Raw genomic sequence first — 15,319 nt, forward strand, 5'->3', positions numbered from 1 at the left:
ATAGTAAATAGCAAGATCAGATTGATTATATTCTTTGGCTCTATATAGTCAGCAAAAAGAAGACCAGGAGCTGACTGTGGCTCAGATCATGAACTCCTTATTGCCAAATTCAGACTTATAATGAAGAAAATAGGGAAAACCACTAGATTATTCAGGTATAACCTAAATCAAATCCCTTACAATTATACAGTAGGAGTGGCAAATAGATTCAATGGATTAGATCTGATAGCGTACCTGATGAACTATGGATGGAGGTTCATGACATTGTACAGGAGACAGGGATCAAGACCATCCTCAAGAAAAAGAAATGCAAAAGATAAATGAAAAAAAGCAAAATGGCTCTCTGAGGAAGCCTTACAAATAGCTGTGAAAAGAAGGGATGTAAAAAGCAAAGGAGAAAAGGAAAGATATACCCATTTGAATGCAGAGTTCCAAAGAATACCAAGGAGAGATAAGAAAGCCTTCCTCAGTGATTAGTGCAAAGAAATAGAGGAAAACAATAGAATGGGAAAGACTAGAGATCTCCTCAAGAAAATTAGAGATACCAAGGGAACATTTCATGCAAAGATGGGCTCAATAAAGGACAGAAATGGTATGGACCTAACAGAAGCAGAAGATGTTAAGAAGAGGTGGCAAGAAAACACAGAAGATCTATACAGAAAAGGTCTTCACAACCCAGATAATCACGATGGTGTGATCACTCACCTAGAGCCAGACATCCTGGAATGTGAAGTCAAGTGGGCCTTGGAAGCATCACTACGAACAAAGTTAGTGGAGGTGATGGAATACCATTTGAGCTATTTCAAATCCTTAAATATGATGCTGTGAAAGTGCTGCACTCAGTATGCCAGCTAATCTGGAAAACTCAGCAGTGGCCACATGACTGGAAAAGGTCAATTTTTATTCCAGTCCCAAAGAAAGGCAATGCCAAAGAATGCTCAAACTACTGCACAATTGCACTCATCTCACACGCTAGTAAAGTAATGCTCAAAATTCTCCAAGCCAGGCTTCAACAGTACATGCACCGTGAACTTCCAGATGTTCAAACTGGTTTTAGCAAAGACAGAGGAACCAGAGATCAAATTGCCAACATCCATTGGATCATCAAAACAGCAAGACAGTTCCAGAAAAATATCTATTTCGGCTTTATTGACTATGCCAAAGCCTTTGACTGTGTGGATCACGGCAAATTGTGGAAAATTCTGGAAGAAATGGGAATACCAGACCACCTGACCTGCCTCTTGAGAAATCTGTATGCAGGTCAGGAAACAATAATTAGAACTGGACATGAAACAACAGACTGGTTCCAAATATGTCAAGGCTGTATATTGTCACCCTGCTTATTTAACTTATATGCAGAGTACATCAGGAGAAGGCAATGGCATCCCACTCCAGTACTTTTGCCTGGAAAAATCCCATGGACGGAGGAGCCTGGTGGGCTACAGTCCATGGGGTCGCTAGAGTCGGACACCACTGAGCGACTTCACTTTCACTTTTCACTTTCATGCATTGGAGAAGGAAATGGCAACCCACTCCAGTGTTCTTGCCTGGAGAATCCCAGGGACGGGGAAGCCTGGTGGGCTGCTGTCTCTGGGGTCGCACAGAGCTGGACACGACTGAAGCGACTAAGCAGCAGCAGTAGCAGCAGCAGCAGAGTACATCATGAGAAACACTGGGCTGGATGAAGCGCAAGTTGGAATCAAGATTGCCAGGAGAAATATCAATAACCTCAGATATGCAGATGATACCACCATAGACAGAAAGTAAAGAACTAAAGAGCCTCTTGATGAAAGTAAAATAGGAGGGTGAAAAAGTTGGCTTAAAACTCAACATTCAGAAAACTACGATCATGGTACCTGGTCCCATCACTTCATAGCAAATAGATGGGGAAACAGTGGAAACAGTAACAGACTTTATTTTTTGAGGCTCCAAAATCACTGCAGATGGTGACTGCAGCCATGAAATTGAAAGATGCTTACTCCTTGGAAGGAAAGTTATGACCAACCTAGACAGCATATTAAAAAGCAGAGACATTACTTTGCCAACAAAAGTCCATCTAGCCAAGGCTATGGTTTTTCCAGTAGTCCTGTATGGATGTAAGAGTTGGACTATAAAGAAAGCTGAGTGCCGAAGAATGGATGCTTTTGAAGTGTGGTGTTGGAGAAGACTCTTGAGAGTCCCTTGGAATGCAAGGAGATCCAACCAGTCTATCCTAAAGGAGATGGGTCCTGAGGGTTCAACATGTTGAAGCTGAAACTTCAATACTTTGGGAACCTGATGCGAAGAACTGACTCATTTGAAAAGACCCTGATGCTGGGAAAGATTGAAGATGGGAGGAGAAGGGGTCGACAGAGGATGAGATGGTTGGAAGGGATCACCGACTCAATGGACATGAGTTTGAGTAGGTTCTGGGGGTTGGTGATGGACAGGGAGGCCTGTTGTGCTTCAGTCCATGGGGTTGCAAAGAGTCGGACATGGCTGAGCTTATGAACTGAACTGACTGGGGTGCTGTTCTTCCAGACATCATCAGGTCTCTCTCTCTTACCTTCAGGCCTTTGCTCAAACATCTCCATAGTGAGGAGGTCTTCCTTGACTATCATGGGTAAACTGGGGCTTATGCAACAGGGCAATGGTGAAAATGGTGAAAACAGGTCATGGATTCAGGACTAGGTTCTGTGATCAGCATCCCAGCTCTGTCTCTTCCCTCGGGCATTCTTCTGTTTCCTTACTTATAAGATGTGAATAATAATAGTTCTGATGCAGAGGGGTGATAGAAGTAGAGCCCTGCAAAGAATGATCGACACACAATCAATCAGTTCATTTCAGTCGCTCAGTCGTGTCTGACTCTTTGCGACCCCATGGACTGCAGCGCGCCAGGCTTCCCTGTCCATCACCAACTCCCGGAACCTACTCAAACTCATGTTTATTGAGTTGGTGATGCCATCCAACCATCATATCCTCTGTCGTCCCCTTCTCCTCCTGCCCTCAATCTTTCCCAGCATCAGGGTCTTTTCAAATGAGTCAGTTCTTTGCATTAGGTGGCCTAAGTAATGGAGTTTCAGCTTCAGCATCAGTCCTTCCAGTGAATAATCAGGACTGATTTCCTTTAGGATGGACTGATTTGATCTCTTTGCAGTCCAAGGGACTCTCAAGAGTCTTCTCCAACACCACACTTCAAAAGCATCAATTTTTTGGCATTCAGCTTTCTTTATAGATGACGCACAATAAGTACTCTATAAGGATATGCTGCTGTTATTGTTACTGTCATAATTATTGTTCCAAATAATACTTGAGCTGTGCAGTAGAGGGCATTCCATAGTTAAAGTCAGTACCCTGGTGCCAGTGGTAAATACTTGCCTGCCAATGCAGGAGACAAAGTTTTGATCCCTGGATAGGGAAGATCCCCTGAAGGAGGAAATGGTAACCTATTCCAGTGTTGCTGCCTGGAGAAGCCCCAAGGACAGAGGAGCCTGTGAGGCTACAGTCAGTGGGATTGCAAAGAATAGGACACGACTGAGCATCTGAGAATCTCTTGCACTCTGCTCACTGCTTTGGTAAAGCTGCTGGAAGCCAGATTTCCATGATGGGGTAGTTTTTTAATTTTTCCTTTTGTAATAGGAAATGTATCAAGCACATCAAAAAGTATATAGAATTGTACCACAGATACCTGTAAACCCACCACCCAGCTTAAGGACTATAACGTTAGAATTAGAATTGAAGTATCTTAAGGTGATTTAGTCCTGATTTCTTTCTTATTGTTACACTAGCTTTTCCCAAGGGAGCCACTTACAAGCTGTTTCGTGGAGCATGATGTGGAGAGAAAGTTGAAAAATCAGGTTCTAATTCATTTGGGAAGCAGTGGATTTTTACAAAATTAAATAGGGTTATTTTCTGTAAGATTTCTAAAAGCTTCCCAAATTGAACACAGACCCCCCCCCGCCCCCGCAACCTTTTATGCCATGCCTTTGGGGACTATGTTCCACAAGAAACATTTCTGAAAACACTATAGCATCAATTACAAAAAGTACTAGCAAATGGATCATTTTCACATCATTCAGAAGATAGATTAATTTTAAATATTAAAAAAAAACTCGGACTTAATGATGAATAATCAGAATGCCAAGATCAGAGCTGAATGGGAGTTCAGCTTTAATAACCATGGAGAACTCTACAGCCTGATTATTTATGTACAGTTTTCTCTGTAATCTTGCTATTTTATTCTATCCACATTTCCCTGATCTTAATGTTTATTTAATTTTAACTGTCATTGTTTGACATGTGTTGTATCCTCAAATCCCTTAGAGCAAGGCAGGGAACAGATTTATTAAACTCAAATGAAACATTTAATTGTCTTCACCACAAAAGGCTAAATTTTACAAAGTTGATTTAATGACTATTGAACATTTCTTTTGGTTCTTTCCAAATTTAACGTTGATTAATCCTGAGATTAAGCCATTAGTATTGACGTAAGCCAGAAGTTGAACTACAGCCACACCATACTTATAAATTCAGTTACTTCAAGGTTAAGCTGTGGTGGAAGTCAGGGTCAGTGATGAGCTGATGGATTGGAAGATGGGTGGGAAAAAACTCCTTGGAGCAGCTGGTCCTTGAGCTGTGATTTAAAGAGGAGAAATTTGTGGTTTGGTTGTTGTTCCATAGATATGGAAAAAGTTGAACAAAGGCTCACAGCCAGGAGAGGAAGAACCAGTGGAAGGAACCACATGACAATAAATTTAGTTAGTCTGGGAGGTGAAGACGAGGTTAGAGCAGGAGATGAAAACAGCCAGAGGGTGGGTCAAGCCAGGAGAAGCCTTTGAAAGAAATACTCAGAAATTTGTGTTTGACTTAAAGCGTAATAGGAAATCAATGTAAGACTGCAGTTCATTAGAGGATATGATCAAATGATGAATAAGGGAAACATAAAGAGAAGAGAAATGACTTTAGAAATTGCTGCCCTATGAACATAATTTATGTACCAGTAAATATTTATTATACACTCTATAAGCAAGTGAACCATACTTGTTGAATGGTGATTAAACAAATGATTATGCTGATGTGGGTGGGCAATTCAGTTTACAGAACCCAAGCAATAAGATAAGTGCTCATAATCAGGAGGGTGGGTTGTCACAGAATTCCTGGGAGAAAGTCAGGAGGAATAGTAATAACAGTAACAATAATGATAATATAATAAAATATAACACACACATGTATTTCTGTGTTTCAGGCACTGCTGTGACAAATGTGCCATAAAAGAGGTGAGGTAGATATGATTCTCGCCTTTTGGGAGCTTAAAATCTAGAGGTAACACATTCATACCCATTCAACACATTCTTACTAAATACCTAATATTGGTCAAGCTATGTTATATGCTAGTTATGGAACAAGAGATACAGTCATCATGGAATTTACAGTCTACCAGGATGTAGAGAAGTAGCCAGGCAATTAAAATACAGGGTAAAAAGAATGTCTGTTGGAAAAATACAGGACAGCAGTGCTAGACTGAAGGGGTAGATAGCTGTGCAGGGTGTTAAAACATCACCGAATGTGTATAGAATGGAGCAAGCTGTGTTTTCAAAACTTGGGAGACCATGATTGTGACTGAAGGACGATGTTGAAAAACATCTTGTAGTGGGGTCAGTGATACAACCAAGGAATATGCTTAAATAACAATAAAGAATCACTAAACTGCTTTCTGAGGAGGTTGAGCCTGGTTGTCTTCAGGGCTTTCATTTTCCTAAACTGTAAATTACAAATCTGATGTTACAGGGGAGCTGTTCACAGGCAATGTAAGAAAGGCTAATGGCTGGCTACCTGAAGAGTTTTCCCCTCCCTACTCTTGCTTCATGTAGCATGTGGCTTCTTCTTCATATAAATACTTTAAATATTTATCGATTTGAAGAGATATCCCCTGTTGGCTCATTTTCTCAGTATTTATTCTATTCTGCAGTGTGCTATAGGAGCAGGAGAGTGGGCCACTCTGGTGGTTAATTTTCTGTATCAGCATGACTGGGCTCTGGGATGTCCATGGTTGAACATGATTTCTGAGTATGTCTGTGAGAGTATAGATGAGATAAACATTTAAATCAGTAGACTGGGTAAAGCAGATTACTCTCCTTATTTGGGTGGGCATTATTCAACCTGTTAAAGGACTGAATGGAATAAAAAGACTAATAAGAATTCTTTCTCTCTGCCTAACTATCTTCCACCTGGGATATTGGTCTTTCCCTTCCTTTGGAGTGGAACTTATACCATTGGCTCTTCTGCTTCTTAAGTCTTTGATCTCAGACTGGAACTATACCATCAGTTAACTTGGGTCCCTAGACAGCTTACTACAGATCTTGGACTTAACCTCCATAATTTAATGAGCCTGCTCCTTATAGTAAATCAATCTCTTCCTCTCCCCCTCTCTCCTATTGGTTCTATTTCTCTGGAGAAGCCAGACTGTTACAGGTACCCCATATTGTTGGGGAAAGTGGTGGTCAGTGCTTAAAGACATAGGTAGTCTGGAATGATAAAAAACAAAAAAACTATGAACTCAGGGCTCAGGTACCAGAGGAAGTTACTGTAGCCTTGAAAGGTATTTGGTAATAAGAAACTCCAGAAAAGACTGCCTACTGCTCTAAACCTGCCATAATGTATATAGTGAGTTGTGTGCTACTCTTTCTTTATCCCAGTTATCTCTGTGGTCCTACAGTGATCTGTTACTGTAGCTTAGATGCTCAAAGACATTCTCTGCAGTAGACAGGAGGCTGCTGGAAAAGAGAAAAATCAGGGAAAGTCACAAGTCAGGCTTGTTTTTCAGAATCCTTTGTATCTAAGTGACAGAACCTAGCCAGTTTAAGTAAAAAGATATTTCTCCTCCTCCCCCTGGCCCTTGACACATAATTAAAATTTTTAGGAATAGATGTATTCAAGGCACAAGCCATGGAGTCAGCATTACCTTTTTTCACTTCGTATCTCTGATTTTCTTTATAATTTGGCTTCTTTACCTCATGTACTGAACAGTTTTCATTATGCATCTGGGGGAAGGTAACGAACACAATAAAAATGTAGATATTTTTCTTTTAACCCAAGAGTGCAAGGGAAGCAAGAACGTAATTCCCATAGTGATCAGCAGAAAATTCCAAGGAAAACTCTGATTGGCTATTTTTGATCATGTGCCAGTCCCTAAGTCAATCAGGGATGATGGAGTTCTCTGACCAAGTTTGGGTCCTTTGCCCACTCTATGGACTAGGAGGTTGTGTTAAACCTCCAATTCCCCAAAACACATGGAATGGAAACAGGGTGGATTCCTCAAGTGGAAGATACTGGTGTTACAATATAGTTTTAAAAAGTTAAAAGTCTGGTGTAGATATGTAAATAGTTATGTGTAAAGATTTATTCTACACACTAATCAGGGCTTCCCTGGTGGCTCAGTGGTAAAGAGCCCGCCTCCCAATGCAGGGCACCCCGGTTCAATCCCTTAGTGGGAAAGATCCTCTAGAGAAGGAAATGGCAACCCATTCCAATATTCTTGGCTGGAAAATCCCATGGGCAAAGGAGCTTGGTGGGCTACTGTCCATCGGATTGCAGAAGAGCCAGACATGACTTAGCAACTGAACAACACACTAATCAGTGATGAGCTAAGGTAGAAGTTATAACACATTCAAAAAAGATGGAAATGAATGTGCATATGGAGTTAAAACATTTTTCCCCCCCAAGGTTGGGAGAGTTGGGAAGAAGTTAATTGAATCTCTACAGGACAAGATTAGAGACAAGCATTATTTTGTCTTACTACCAGTTACCTACAATTCACAGAATTATAAAATAACTCCCACAGAATCAGAATCTGATAACCCAGAGCTTTGTCTAGAATCTATTTGCGTAGTTTTCAAATGGAAGCACAAATATTTTCCTTCACTGGAAAGACAAACAACATGAGTTCACTAAACAAGGGATGCAGTATTTGAGGCAGAAATATTTCTTCTCTTAATTCCAGGTGGTACCAGCAGAGAGCTTACCAGAGCTCAGTTGTAGTAGGTGATCTATTGGGTCCTTGAAACAGGTCTGTGCCTCAGTTGTCTCTGTCCTCTGGACCTAACTCATGAGAAATGCCTGTTAAGTGGGTGGAATGAATATTGAAAAGGGCACCTGCTGTGTGGACTTCCTCTGGAACAATAGGAAAGGCCCCTAGAGCCATCCTAAAACTCTTACTTTTCAGCTATCAGAAAAGCCTTGTAACTGTACTACTATAAAATAGATCACGTATGGTGATGGTTGCCTACAGAGATGTAGAACAATCGATGTTCTTCAGTTGCTCTTTGTGACTCCATGAACTGAAGCAGGTTGGGCTTCCCTGTCTATCACAATCTCCCAGAGTTTGCTCAAACTCATGTCCACTGAATCAGCGATGCCATCCAACCTTCTCATCCTCTGTCGTCGCCTTTGGATTATTATTATTGTGCCATTATATTAATAATATATTAATATTAATAACTACATTAAAAGATGATTACAACTGTTTGGGATTTGTATTAAGACTGTGTTGAATACAAGGAAATGTAACTTCCAATCCTGATGAAGATGTGTCCAGGGGATCCCATCCCCTGCCAACTAATAAGATATGTTTTCACTAGGCAATAAGGCTGCTGCTAGGCTCACCCTCAGAAAATGAAGATCATGGCATCCGGTCCCATCACTTCATGGGAAATAGATGGGGAAACAGTGGAAACAATGTCAGACTTTATTTTTGGGGGCTCTGAAATCACTGCAGATGGTGACTGCAGCCATGAAATTAAAAGACGCTTACTCCTTGGAAGGAAAGTTATGACCAACCTAGATAGCATATTGAAAAGCAGAGACATTACTTTGCCAAGAAAGGTCCATCTAGTCAAGGCTATGGTTTTTCCTGTGGTCATGTATGGATGTGAGCTTTGGACTGTGAAGAAAGCTGAGCGCCGAAGAATTGATGCTTTTGAACTGTGGTGTTGGAAAAGACTCTTGAGAGTCCCTTGGACTGCAAGGAGATTCAACCAGTCCATTCTGAAGGAGATGAGCCCTGGGATTTCTTTGGAAGGAATGATGCTAAAGCTGAAACTCCAGTACTTTGGCCACCTCATGAGAAGAGTTGACTCATTGGAAAAGACTCTGATGCTGGGAGGGATTGGGGGCAGGAGGAGAAGGGGATGACAGAGGATGAGATGGCTGGATGGCATCACCGACTCGATGGACATGAGTTTGAGTGAACTCCGGGAGTTGGTGATGGACAGGGAGGCCTGACATGCTGTGATTCATGGGGTTGCAAAGAGTCGGACACGACTGAGTGAACTGAACTGAACTGAGGCTCACCCTCAAAGAAAAGCATAAACTCAATAGGAGATAATAGTTAAAAACACATTCAGTACAAGGGAAGATAAACAATTGCAGAGTCAGCATGGCAGCCTGAAAGACCATATACTGAAGTTCATACTTCAGTATATGAACTGTAGGCCCAACAGTCAAATCAGTTTCACATAGTTTGTTTTGACATTGACTTTTCAAGCTAATCACCTCTTGATTGTGGCCCCATAGGAACAAGGGATTTTAAGACAGTCAACCAATATACTAGTTATCCATAGGAGAGGATAGAATTGACTCTGCCTTTAGGTTCACAGAGTAGCTTCATTCTCATCACTCAGGTGTATGAATCAACATGACTCTTAGAAAATGTGGGATCAGGAGCTCTGTCATGAGAGCTAGAGCCAGTTGGAGGGACATGGTCTAATAGCCTAGCACAGTCAAAAGTAAAACAGTGTTATTTCTCTCCACCAGTGAAGTAATAAAGTATGTGTAGTTATTACCCTAAACACTTGCATGTCCTTCTGGGGATAACATATGTATTTAGTTGTATCTCTTTAGAAGATTCACTTAGTATAAAATAAAAAGACAGCTCTGATTAAGGTAGGGCTCTTCACAGTAAGATGCAGAGCTATAAAAGTAGAAGGAAAGGTAAATTTGACTAAAAAAGTTAGGAAATTTCAGACTCTCAGAAGGAAATGTGAGTGAGTGAGTGAAAATTGCTCAGTCATGTCTGACTCTGTCACACCAAGCCTGCCAGGTTCCTCTGTCCATGAAATTCTTCAGTCAAGAATACTGGAGTGAGTTGCCATTTCTTTCTTCAGGGGGAAATACAGGGAGATTTCAAAGGCTGGTGCCTTTGAACCCAAGTCATGCTGACACCTCTAGGAGCTGGTGTGTGACCTTCATCTTCATGCTCAGGCTGATTTCCAAGGGAAAGAAGCTGAAACCCAGATCATGCCTTGCTCTGTCCCTCCACAGCGCCCTCCCGTGACCAAGAGCGTTCTTCTTCCCCAAACCAAGTGACCTCAATGGAAACCTTTCTTTCCTCTTTTCCAAGTAATTTAAAAAGAAATAAATAAGTAGCCAAAAGCCAACCCAGAGAGGAAAACCCGTTGGAAAGAAAGGATGCTGGCTCATTCATTGTCGCCCTGTGTGGGCAGTAGACGGACGGATACTGCAACCTGGGCCCACGCATCTGTTAACTGGGGAAAGAATTAACTGTGGTGATGTTTTTGACTCCTAAATGCAACTGCTCTGCAGTGTGCCAAGTGTTCACATAGAAAATCAGCAAACTCCAGGGAGCTGGGGAGGGGGAGGGAGACTTGGAAAAATTGAATATTGGAGTTTTTGGAGCAGGTTGAGAGGTAACAGGAGGGGGAAGATTTCATCTCTGAGGTGGTCCCATTTTAAATATGTTTTAGCCTTCTTACAGAAAGTGGCTCTCTGTATACGTTTACACACCCGCCTGCCAGCCAGCGCTCCCTGGCCTCCTCTGCCACCCTCCTTTTAAAGCAACAGCTGCTCATTCATGGGACTATGCAAACACCTGGGCTCCTTGGCTCTGCTTGTGTGTGTGTGTGTGTGTGTGTGTGTGTGTGTGTGTGAGAGAGAGAGAGAGAGAGAGAGGAAGAGAGAGCAGATTATAAGCTTTGTGGAATAGAGGGTTGTAGTCAGCCTTAGAAGGTGCCAGGAGGAAAGGAGGAGAGAACCTGGTCAATAGTGCCTTCTTGGCAGTAGAGAGTGGAGCAAAAAAGGATTGTCTCAAACCCATGATTTCACTGAACTCACTGAAAGCAAGACTAAAATAGGTTTGTCTGCAAGATCCTCAAGCTTTACTGCAACACTGTAGCAATTGCACACAGAATCTGGACCCAGGAGTCAGATGCCCCTGGCTTTGCCCTGTGACCTCTATGTGCTCTTGGGTAAATTATCTAATCAGTCTCAGGGAAAACTGCATCACCTGTGACATGGAGACACCGAATCTCTACCTCATGAGATTCTTGGAAGGATTAGAGTGTAAATTAGGAATGCAACCTAGGCTTAGTGAGCTCGTTGAAAACAAGTATTAGCTCTCATATTAGATAATGTGTTAGGTTAACGTATTCTTTACAGCATACCAGTTGTTATAATGTCATGAAATAATGCTATGGAATAGGATTTCTAATTCTTGAGGAATTAAGAATATCTCACTCTGTCATCCGAAGGAAGAAGTTCTCCTTAAGAGAATATGCCTGTTTTCTAGTTTCTTTCACCTATAGACAGCCATGATACAACATTTCAATGTACTGTTTATATTCTACATTGACTCAAGAGTTATACTAAAGCTCATAGTGAATAAAAGAAAGAGTATTGTGAATACAGTATTACTAAATCCAACATGGTGCAGTTTGTTATTATTTTGTTTTTATTTTGTAGAATACGGGGCAGTCCAACAGAGGTGTTTTGCAGGTGTCTGGCGACAAGCCAGTGAGCTCAAATGGAAGATGGATGGGTTAGTTTGCTTTTCAGACCCCAAAGCAAGGTGGACTTGGCAAAGAGTAGGAGTCACCATTAAAACAATCCATTTTTTCAGAGATGACGCATTGTGTCATTTGTTAATGTCTTCCAGTTTGGAGGAAAATGTAAAGAAATTCTATAGAAGATGTTTTGAAGCTTAATTAGAAAGCAGTTTGAAAACATGTCCCTTGTGCTTTGCCCTGGTAAACGTGCGTGTATCAGAACTTACACAGAGATGTGAATGTTTTCATCCTGATGCTGTGTAGCTCTAGTTGGGAACTGTGCCCATTAATCTTCTGACAGCACAGCAGTGGGTCTCTTTGTGCACGACTGGGCCCTGTGGGTAACTTCTGTGCAGTGTATTCATGGGACAAATACCTGATATTTTCAATTCTCCTCCCTTCCTCTGGGAGGTTGCTGCATACTCAACACAAACCCTTGCTTCTTGTACTTTCAAGGCTGGAAATTTTCCTATTAAGGCAGAAGCTGAAAAACAAAGCACACTCTGGTGAATAGTTGATAACTTGGAGCAGTTAGTCATTCTCTGAGCTTCTTGCTATTGAAATGAGAGAATGGCGTGGCACAGGAACCTGAAATACTCAAAACTTTGATTTGTCTCCTGCCTCCAGCAGACTTTTTTGCTTAGCTCTGCTTTTTAGTCTATTTATCCTGAAACTGAAAGAACTTTTAAATTCTGTTCAAGGAATGTTTCTTGAGCACCTGCTATGTGCTAAGGCAGTGTACTAATGTAGTATATCAGTGTATACTAACTAAGACAAGGTTCCTGTCCTCAAGAAGTTCACAAAATAATTAGTGAAGTAACACTGGCAACTTTGAAGGAATAGTGCTTCTCTTAAAGGATTGACTCAGGACACATAATAATATAATTCACAGAAGTAATATTTTCAGCCTTTGGAATCTTCATAGCTACTGATGTTTAATACCTCCTCTGAGTTGTTCAGTTGAGTCCTTACAAGGAATTTAGCACGTGGTCATGTTTTGCTAACTGTATAATAGAATCTTTGATAGTAGTCTTACTCTTAACACCTTCTGGGTTATTAAATAAAAGGAAGTGGCTAACGTTTGTGCTTGGAATGTCTTTTAACCTTTGTTTAAGGAAGAAATGATGGCTCTACTGGGAATACTTCCTGGGAACACTTAGATCTCTCAATAAAAGTGCATGCCACAGAAGATGAACCCTCTGAATTTCGACATATTTCTCTGTCCACAGCTGGTTCTGTTTTCCCATGGACTTTGTGGCCAATGGGAAAAATAGCAGTTAAACTGTAAGGTACTCTAGAATCAAGCTCTAAATTATCCTAAAGTTAATGCCCTGTGGTGGTCTAAGTATTTCAGAATTTCTTACAAAAGGCATTAGGTTTGTTATTTAAGCACGTTGGGCATCTTTTTAAACCATATTTCATAACTTTCTTAAATGACTTGACTATGAGATAAAACTAAAGTAATAGTTAACTTTGTGCTTCTGGTTGGGTCCACTATACATGGTATATTAAAGAACTTTTTGAATTTTAAAAAGATTCCTTCCCTTTGTCCTTGTATGGTAGTTATAGAAAGTTAAATAGCTACTTTGCTCAATAGGTACTAAGGTTAGGTAATGGGAAGTTAAAATTAAACTCTTAACCATCAAGGTATGTGATTATGCTTTCTCCTAAGAAAAGCTTCAGTTTCTCTATATTTTACAGATTGATGCTGCCTCCATTCCCAACTAATTTTTGTAACAAGAAAGGGAGATACCAATAATGATTTTATAATGTTTTCAGAACCAATAATGTCCACACTGATTTGGGTTCATCCCTTAATATAGTTCTGCACCTGTTTTACAAAAGCGACTAAGAAAACAGAGAGGAAAGGAATAAGGTCTTCACACATAAGTTCCACTCTTGTCTTTTGTAATTGGACTCCCCAATGTCCATAAATGTGTATTAGGAGTCTAATTAAATATCAAATTTCTGTCTGAATAAAATTTGAGGAAGGCAGTAGCAAGTTAGTAAATTCGGTTTCATTTTTTAATTTCTGAATACTTAGTCCAACTAGCCTTTATTTAAAACATTACTTAGGTCAAGCGTGAACCATGTTCACTTAGACTATAATTTGCTAAGACTTTATTTACATTCAAACACTTATTATCCTAAATTATATATTTTAGTTTTTCTTTCGTAGGAAATAACAATATCAAAAAATGACTTTTTTCCACTAAAGGAATTTTTTTGCTTCTTTCATAATCCCATTCCATCACTTATGCTGTGATTTTACTCCTTATCACTGCCTGAAGACCGAAGATATGACTGAAGGTAATAAATGCATTAATAATATTTTGATCAGAACTGATAACTATCAATTCTGCCTGTATTTTTCAGGAATAGACTATTTGTGAAGAAAAGCTTAAATATGATTTGAATCTGATGTTTCCCTGCCATAATGTCCAGGTATTTACCAAATTAGTGTTTAAAAAACACTTTTCATGTGAATAACATAAGGATTTGGTGCAGTCTTAAGATTTAGAGTTTCAGCTGGTGGTCAGTTGTCGCGGTTGGTGAGCAGTAACTGAGCCAAGATGCTACGGAATCTTCTGGCTCTCCATCAGATTGCTAAGAGGACCATAAGTAGTGCTTCACGCAGGCAGTTTGAAAATAAGGTTCCAGAGAAACAAAAGCTGTTTCAGGAGGATAATGGAATTCCAGTGCATCTGAAGGGTGGGATAGCTGATGCCTTCCTGTATAGAGCCACCATGATTCTTACAGTTGGTGGAACGGCATGTGCCATGTATGAACTGGCTGTGGCTTCATTTCCCAAGAAGCAGGATTGACTTGAGTTTATCCTCCCAGCAATCAGTTGGTTCAGCTGAATGGAAATTCAGCTCTCTGTGGACCAGTAATCTGATACATAACCGAGTTCTTTGGGGATCAATATTTATTGACTTGTATTAGCTGCCACCAATAAAGCAGTCTTTACCATGAAAAAACAATTTAGAGTTTCAGACAGAATTTTGAAAAAGTTTAATTATATCTGGTTTTAAGACTTTCCAAGCTAGTTGCTTTAGACAGGTTTAGTGTATTGGTCTTAACATCTGCATATTCCTTACAAATATCCAACAAATTCATGATTGAAGATAAGCACAAACTCTCTTGTTTGCTTACTAACATGTGTTCAACATTCTTTTTTAAATTTTCAAATAATTTTTAAAAATTTATTTTGGATGTAGACCATTTTTAAAGTCTTTGTTGAATTTGTTACAATACTGCTTCTGTTTTATGTTTTGGTATTTTGGCCACGAGGAATGTGGGACTTTAGCTCGCCAATCAGGTATCAAACATGCACCCCTTGCATTGGAAGGCAAAGTCTTAACCACTGGACCACAGGGAAGTCCTTGGTTCAACATTCTTACCCAAAATAGTAAGATGGGTCCTGTTTTGAAGGCTGTGAGCCTCAAGTGAAATTATGAATAAGTTCAGTGTTAGAATATTCCTCCCAGAAACATTATCCT

The 15,319-nt window shown here is 40.3% G+C and overlaps 1 protein-coding gene across 1 annotated transcript; it reads left to right on the forward strand.

The window, feature by feature from the left end:
- The first annotated feature begins 14,350 nt into the window (after nt 1–14,350).
- LOC102273168 (cytochrome c oxidase subunit 7A2, mitochondrial) lies at nt 14,351–14,669 on the forward strand. Its single transcript, XM_005902461.2, has one exon. It carries the CDS (start codon nt 14,390–14,392, stop codon nt 14,639–14,641), a length of 252 nt encoding a protein of 83 aa, XP_005902523.1. The 5' UTR covers nt 14,351–14,389; the 3' UTR covers nt 14,642–14,669.
- The last annotated feature ends 650 nt before the right edge of the window (nt 14,670–15,319 follow it).

This window comes from Bos mutus, chromosome 5 (genome assembly GCF_027580195.1).
Source record: "Bos mutus isolate GX-2022 chromosome 5, NWIPB_WYAK_1.1, whole genome shotgun sequence".
In the NCBI taxonomy this organism is placed as follows: Eukaryota; Metazoa; Chordata; class Mammalia; order Artiodactyla; family Bovidae; genus Bos; species Bos mutus.

Excerpts from the sequence above, each read along its gene's own strand:
- LOC102273168 (XM_005902461.2), top strand. The coding sequence starts at position 14,390 with ATGCTACGGAATCTTCTGGCTCTCCATCAGATTGCTAAGAGGACCATA.